The sequence below is a fragment of the Antedon mediterranea genome, chromosome 8, assembly GCF_964355755.1.
Source record: "Antedon mediterranea chromosome 8, ecAntMedi1.1, whole genome shotgun sequence".
Taxonomy (NCBI): domain Eukaryota; kingdom Metazoa; phylum Echinodermata; class Crinoidea; order Comatulida; family Antedonidae; genus Antedon; species Antedon mediterranea.
The window spans coordinates 24611776-24620634 of NC_092677.1; the positions used below are offsets into that span (position 1 = coordinate 24611776).

Sequence of the window (8859 nt, forward strand, 5' to 3'; positions counted from 1 at the left end):
GCTTTTCTTTCCGCGTTATACACTTTTAGGTACAACAAATCATTTTCACTTCATTTATACACCGCTTTCTTAAATTAATTGAAATTTTAACATAAATAAACAATTTGATCAGTTAGGTGAAATATACGATGGCGGCACGTTTTAGACTTTTGAAGCTCTAAGAGCCCAGAATATCATGTTCCTATTGTTTTTACTTTTTTTAGTCTAATAAAGATATATGCAATATCCAATGACAGTCAGCATTAAAAGTACTTATTTTTGTATTACGTGGGTGGAGAGTAGGCCTACGTATTAACACGGGGTGTAAACTTTGTCAATACGTTGGTACAACCAACAGCATCAACTTTAAACAATATATTGATTGACTGAATTTGATTTTTATGAGGAAAATCGATGATATTGAAATGGTTCTGAAATTCCACACAGCTGCGCTTCACACATTGTACTGTTAGCCGATTTGTTTAATTGATTATAATAATAATAATAATAATAATAATGGTTTCGCATTTTCAAAGTGTACACATAACAACAATATATATACAATGTTAGTATACACTACTACGGAGATACGAATACTTTTATAGAATAACCTATACTTGCTTCCTTTCCAGGAACGTTGCCATTTATTATTTGTACATGGGCCATTGGCCTCCTGAATACAACAATGAAAATACGATAGAACTTTAAGTGTGTGTTAAATATTTTTCTGTTTTCCCTTAAATAAATGAACTTAACGAGATTAAACGTTTTCTTTTTTACTGGACATTAATAAAAAAATAAACTTTTCTACTGTAGGAAATTTAAATTATTGTTATACACCTTAAATAGTCTTTCCCTTTTGATGTTCTTGTCCAACATCTTTCTTCAATTTCAAGGTGAAGAACACTTCATAATCTAAACTTAGTTTTATTTTAAATTATGGATCCGAACATTATGTATGGAATATCTCGTTTAGATTTACTAAGATACTTTAATCGGGAAAATGAACCTAGTTTTTTCAACAACAAAAAGTTGTCTTTCAATCGCTTGAACGTTTAAACTTATTTATAAAACTATTTATCATTATTATTTGTGCAAAAACTAATTAAACCCAATTGAGAGTTGATTCTTTACTTGAATAACACAACGTTTTCATTTTTTCTATTCTTTTTAATTTGTAAATTTTTGAAACGAATATAATAACACTTTGAAAGGAATCTACTTTTGTCGGTCTGAATAATATAGGCCTATAACAATATATAATAATATTAGGTAAACCTGTCATTAATAAAGAAAATCGTCCCATGTTGAAAGGGGTTGACATGTTTGGCCTAAAACATATCTACAAAATGTCCCCTCGTCCTCTTAAGGCACCGTTATCAAACATATAGTTTGCTCAGCTATGATTCCAGATGTTAATGGCAATGTTAAAACGCCTAACATTTCTTATTCATAATCACAATTCCAATGACAGATTTTAACTTTAATTTTAACTGCCCTAATTTTAGAAATAAAGCGAACTTTGAACGGAATATACGTTTAACCCATCTTAACAATAACAAATATTTCGAGTTTTTAGCAAAGTTGGAGATGATGACACCAGTTGGTTGATTTGGCACGGAATTAACCAATAAAAAAAGGGCACATAATATTGTCTATTAATCGCTTTTTTGTTATGCATAGTAATCGATCGCAAAGATAGACCAATTTAACTGACGGTGATCCCGAAACACGTCTTTCTCTGCAGTAGATACTGAGCGGTAATACACACTTTTTCTTTTGGAATTTCTCTTAGAAAGGTACTTTAAAAGGTAAGCATTATTACATAACATCTCAGTTTTTATGTATAACAAAGAACAATAGAAACAAAGCAAATACTGTAATTTCAGATTATTAATTTGATTCTTTACAGTATCCCCGATTTCTAACGAACGGGTGTAATTAGTATATTAGAATTAGAAGGGAATCGAGAAACAACAACACAATAGCACTGATTTTACAGCAGTCTGCAATAGAGCAATAGGTCAGTGTCTCTGAAATCTGTAATAAAAAAAACATGCAACTCCCAACATAGGCTTTTGTAGGCTTTTACGGAAGTCGTTGTCGGCGTCGCCATCACCATCTCAGTTTTTATGTATAACATTTGAACCAATGAATATAGATTCAGATTATGCATTTTATTCTTGAATTAACAATATATTTCTAACGAACGGGTGTAACTAGTAGGCCTATGTTAAAATTGGAAGGGAATATTTATTTTGAAACCCAACCAACAGCAAACAAAAACATTCGCCAATAACAGGAGGGTTAAAGAACCAAACAGAAATAAAACATATTTCTAAATTTAAATTTAAGAAAACCATTAAATTATTAAACAATATATTTGACTACATGAATATTAGCTTGGATAATATTAATTATTGACGTACAAAATAATTTATTTTGTTGTTTTAGGAAGATCGACATCTACAGTAAACGGATGTGCATTTCAACGACATGTAAAACAGCGCGCCAGGGTTTTGTGAACATTTTAGGCCTTTTTAACTAAAACGAGGATTTTTAAAGATTTTAAATAAAATGGCAAACACAGGTACGTTAGATCATAGAGATAGTTCACTATAATATCTCTATGGTTAGATCTATTAATTAATCCATGATAAGACGTGTTGTCCTACTCTGATGTAATTGTACTTTGACCAATCAATCGAACAGGCTTGCATTGCGCCTACGTCGTTGCGTTTTGTTGGGACAAGCTTAAAGCGTGGTTCCCACTAGCGACGCAACGCAAGGACGTAACGCAACGCAAGTGAATTCGTAAGCGATCACAAGCGATGGCTTATTCGCTTGTGATTACTTCGCTTGTCATTGGTTAAAACGCTTGCGTTGTGTTTACGTCCTTGCGTTACGTTCTAGTGGAACCACGCTTAAGAAGACGGCGTAATTACGTCAAGGAGGGCACAGCATCTGGTCAAATTAATTAGCTCCTTGAAGCAAACCTACATCGCAATTATCGTCAACATTAATGCATGACGAGGGTTCACATTCCCCCGACGCTAAAAGCAAAGCAAAACAATATGAAGAACATCAAACTACACTGTGGTATTCAAATGCGAAAATGTGCTTATATAATCTGGCTCCTCCGATGGCACCACTCCTGCTAAAACCTAATGGTGATGATAATGTTAATATTAGAGTAGAAACAGATAATGCGTCGATTGAGTAGTATTCCGTTAAAACACTTAATTTTACATTTTTATTTTACAACTTATACTTTCCAGCATTATCAAAAGAGGAATGTAGCCTATTGAAAAGTTCTGTGGCAAACTGGTTTGACCAACGTAATTTAATCAGTATGATCAAAGTTTTGTACGAAGAGTTGGTGACTAGTAAACAAGACTTACATAAATCTACTACAACGTTGGAATTGATCAACTTGGTAAATACTTATAAGGGATTTAGTCAAAATGATCCAAGTCTTTTACTTGCGACAATAAATGTTACTGGGCAACACGGCATATGGAACAAAATAGAAAAATTAAAATTACCTGAGCTACGTCAAACAAGAACAGTATCAATGTTCAGTGAATTCAGACAGAAGGTAATGAGGCTCGGATTAAAAATGAAGGCTTGTGACGTAAAAAGGATAAGTCATTTGTATGAAGAAACAAAGTTTAGAAAGTATGAGGATAGCTGGAGTTTGATTATTGATCTTGAACATAACGCCCACTTATCTAATAAAAACATGACGAGGTTCATTAGAACGTTAAGCGAGAATAGTCTCGGTCATTTAATATATACTATAGATGGCGGTATGTATTACATTTTATCCTGATATTGTTTATTTAAATACTATAACATTTAATTTACTAACCAGTATACCTATTTTCAAACAGTATTACATAATTAGATTCAAATTTAACATTTTGCTTGATTATTGATCTTAAACTTATCTTATGAAAACATGATAGAATTCATTGACATGTTAAGAATAAATACGCACTTTTTAATATGCGGAATGTATTCAATTTTATCCTGATAATGGTTTATATATACTTTATACTATATAATTTACTTTACTAACCAGTATATCTAATTTCAATCAGTAGTATACGATAGAGTCAAATTCAATCCACCATTATTCACATATCCACAAAATACTGTTCAATTATTCGGAAGTAAACGAGAGATAATTTGAGCGTATTATCTAGTTTTAGTAATGACTCTAGGTCAGGTCAATCGATGAGTCATCGGTCGTCGCCTGGACCATGGATGAAATAAGTATAATTTTGTTCATGCCTGGCCCTAGTAACCATCAAACCTGTGTCACGGTGGGGAGCGAGGACACATGTCCAATCTCCGCATGCGCATATTTCAACAATTAATTATCGTCGGTCGTGGCAAATCCAAAGCCCCCTAATGTTTCTTTACTTTGCTATATGATACAGGTGAACAACAAGTTGATATTGTTGAAAACAGAGACTTTGAATTACCAGGAACCGCAATAAAAAAAAAAGGTATGTAAATCAGTTTAGAAAAATCTGATTGATTTATTTTAATCTGGTCAAACAATTGTTGATATTATTCGATTGCATTGTGGATTTAAAAGCGGCACGAGGAATGGAGCTCTAAATAGATTAAATTAATCGAATATCTAAACAATTGACCATTAGTAGTAGTAAATACATTTGTCTACTACTGTATTTCCAATGCAATATTTAAGATACAAGTGATTTACCTGCAAATTATTGACTTGTATGTGATCATGAATTGTAATACTGTACTTTCATATTATATATATAATATAGGCCTATATATAAACAAATTAGGCATAGAACATTAATTCCAAACCGCCCGGTAATATACTGAAATTTAATTAATTAATTTGAAACGATAAAGATGAGACTCGAACTCGGACCGCCTGCTTGATATGCAGATGTCCTAACCGTTAGACCACGGTATTGTTCGAACTCGATTGGATAGCGACTCTTTAACATTCTCGGCGTGGTACGGCCGGCGGAACAGCAGCACTAGTCCTCAGTTGTACGCACGCGCACCAGAGATCAAATTGATACGCCCTCATCTTACAGTATTTTTATTTATTTTATATATACATATGTTAGTAATATATAAATTGTTTAAAATATTATATGAATCATGAGATGTGCTATTAACTGTAGAATGGCAAACAAATAACAAACAAAAAAATCTTGGTGATCTATAAATGTATAAATTGAAAAATAAAACAAAACTAGATAATTTGATGATTATCTCATTTTTTTTATAAGATCTTGTATTTTTGTATTCATGACTTTTTATATATTTTTAATTAATTGTTTGAGAGCTTGTTAACGAAACGAAATTCCTTTTGGACCAATACATTTCTGTATTCTGTGTATTCTGTATTCTGTATTTGGCCTAAGTTTATAATGAAGAAAAGATATGCAATCATGAATTAGTATAAGGCATATAATATGATGTATGTTATATTTGTACATACATGTTTTATATATTCCCATACTTCAAAGAGTTTGGTTATGCTTTGTAACGTGTTACAAACCAAATACTGTAATTATGTAATTATGATGAATTCGATTAGATAATGTAGGCCTATATATATAAAAATCATAATGAATGAAGCAATTTTAATGATGATGAAATAAAAGTGGGAAACCCACAAAAGACAAAAAAAAAATACATTTGTCTGTTTAAACCAAAATAAAACATGAAATTAAATTTAGTTGTTATTATCATGTATTATTATTCTTATTTTAACCATCAACATCAACTTCGTTTATCGAAGATAATCGGTTATTTTCTGTATCGAATATTACTTTCTTAAAATTTACTTGAGTTGAATTAATATTCTTCTGACAACAAGAAAACTACTCACAGATACAATTAAGAAACAAACCCATGCATTATAAACCAAAAGTCTAATTTGAGCCACGGCAGTGGCACTTTATTGGCCGCGAGAACTGTGACAGCCCCATGATTTGAACCCAGGACCTGGGATTAACAAGCAAGCTAATCAGACACTAAAGAATCAACAGATCAGAAACCTATATAGTTGGCTCTGTATTTCTTTTTTATACGTATGTTTTTGTGTCTTGTATTTTATAATCATTTCCTCCTATAACAGTCAGTCTCATCTTTTATTAAATCAATTATACAGTAGGCCTACATCAAATGCAGTACAGTACACGGTTTTTGATGTTGTTAAGACATCAATATTAATATTGTGTTTCTTTATAGCATTGGTTGTTGCTGTTGTCATCGCTGTCATCGCTGTTGTCGTCATCACTTTCATCACTACTAGGCCTATAGGAGGTGATGATTTATCTTTTTTTATGGTTAGGTTGAGGGTTAGGTTATGGTCTATCAATACTAGGTGATACACGTGAAACACATGTGATGCTATATTCCAGAATTCAAATGACACTGGAGAAATTTAGATACAGTATCAAGAATCAGTTGCACGTAACGAGTAAAATCCATCTGTCATGATTAGGTTAGTCATAATGGCATATGACCCAGGCATCACATGTGATACATATATGACATTAATTACAGAATTGTATAAAGTGATATTCATGAACAAATTATATACATAATGTATTAAGTACTGACATTTGGTAGGGAGAACGGTATGAGGGAAATAGTGAACCTCCAGGAAACCACTGTCTGGGGGTCAATGGGTTTTGATTAAATGTAATGTTTATTTTGTCGTAGGCCTATAATCATTCGTTTATTTAAATGATTTTCTAATTTGTTTGAGCAGTAATTATTTGTATTTTATTTGTCTTTTAACTTAAATGTAACTGTTTATTTTGACATTTTATAACAACATTATTATTTTTAAATATTACTTGTGTTTTGCCTACTATACTAAGTACTGTATTTTTTAATTTTTAATTTTATTTATCTGTTAAATGTTAATTGAATTATAGGTCGACCAAATGCGCCAACAGTCACACTGTTGGAACAAAACCTCACTTCCATTACACTACGAATAGAAGACCCTGAATACACCGGTGATCTTGACCTAATTTTCTACAATATCAGCTTTAAATATGAAAGTAGGGGAAAGGATGTCGTTGATTTTAATATGTTTGATTACAGTAAGTCTTCATCAATTAAGTAAAATAAAACAACTATTGGTTGACATTGATAACCAAGGGCTGCACAGAAAATGTTGTTTATTTCTCCTTTTTTTATTATTCAATCAGAGGATAAAAATGACAAAGATTTTCAAATTTACACAATCAAAGAACTGTTATCAGAGAAACCATACAAAATCAGAGTGGCTGGCAAGAATAAATATATGTTAGGATACCAAAGCGAAGAATTATACGCTAGAACACTAACAGAAGGTAAGTATCGTTATTTCATGAAGGATACATAACTTAAGATTTAAGTACAGCAATCCATTAGACTTAGGTACCATCAAAATGTCCACAAAAGTTGGTTAAACTGAGTTAAATATGGGTTGGTAATGTGGAAAAAAGACTTTCTGAATACCAAAAAGTTATCTATTGTGATCATTACATAGTTTGAAAAATATATATACACATATGTATTACCAACTGTCTGAAATGCGACATAGGCTGTACAGTAAGATCAAGAAAATGGTTCCTTTCCTGCCCTAAACTCTGTAAATTAAGAAATGGTCTAATCCGCCATGTATGAACACATAATGTAATACAGTAATAATAATATTGTGTAGACTAATAAACATTTATAACTGTTTAGTAATTCATTGTTAGATTCCAAACATTATTATAAAACATATGGACGGATTAAAATAAAATAATAAATTGTTACTGTGAGCGTAGGTAGGGAGGATAAGGGAGAAAATCAAACTGTGTACGTCAATACTACTTAGTTAGGGAAAATCAGCACCAAACCTAGAAAAAATTATTTACAAAGCGACTTTTATGGGAAAACCTTTATATGAATCTAAAATACCACCAAAAAAAAGTTCTAAGGATTTGGCCCATGGGAGACTTTTTTTGGCGTCATTTTCAAAATGGCCGCTTACAACTTGACATGCTTGTATCTTAGTAACCATTAATCATGGAGACTTGGTTTTGGTCTTAAATTGTTGAGAAGATACATATTCCTATTCTTCATAATGAAACATTTTGTCCAAAAGTGACCAGAAATGATATTTCTGACGTTTTGACCTTTGACCTCAGCTTATTATATCTCAATAACTACTGGTCGCATAATCTTCATATTGGTCTCAAATTGTTAAGAACATGTATGTTCCTATTTGGTATAATGGAGCATTATGTACAATTGTGACAAGAAGTATGGTTTTATTAACTTTTAACCTTATATGTGAAAAGAGCACCAAACTTGAGAAAAAAATCACATTTTAAATGTTTTTGAGGGTGGGAGAGGGGATTATTCATCATGTAATAACACCGAAACTTGGATATTGCTCCCAGTCGTTTACTTACTAAAGATTCCTTATTATTGGTAATAGTTTAAAATCCACATGTAATTATAGACGTACAATGATATTATTTTTACCAAATAATCAACTTTCTTTAAAACATACACCGTCACTTAGACGAAAGCTGATGATTTTGTTGTTGTTGAGACTAGCCAGATTATTACTGTGTCAGTAAAGCCTAGGTGTCTTCATCAGAAAAATGAATGAAAAGTTACATGAGCCATTTTCACATTCGTCTAATGTTGGGACTGGTGTTAGTTCACCATTGATGTTTTTTCCAACCGTATTTGGTGGCATCAAAGACATGTACATCAATTTCATGATGTGCTAATTTCCTCCAGTCCAGTACTTGAAACCATACCCTCAATGAGTGCTGTAGGATGGCACCTTCAGTTGGAGAGTGACGCTCAATTGTTAAGCTA

The 8859-nt window shown here is 32.0% G+C and overlaps 1 protein-coding gene across 1 annotated transcript; it reads left to right on the top strand.

Annotated features, from left to right (window-relative positions):
* Positions 1 to 2556: 2556 nt before the first annotated feature.
* On the top strand, positions 2557 to 7861 carry LOC140057726 (uncharacterized). Its single transcript, XM_072103447.1, has 7 exons — positions 2557 to 2569; positions 3258 to 3788; positions 4425 to 4493; positions 6232 to 6306; positions 6927 to 7097; positions 7206 to 7349; positions 7812 to 7861. Exons 1-7 carry the CDS (start codon positions 2557 to 2559, stop codon positions 7859 to 7861), a joined length of 1053 nt encoding a protein of 350 aa, XP_071959548.1.
* The last annotated feature ends 998 nt before the right edge of the window (positions 7862 to 8859 follow it).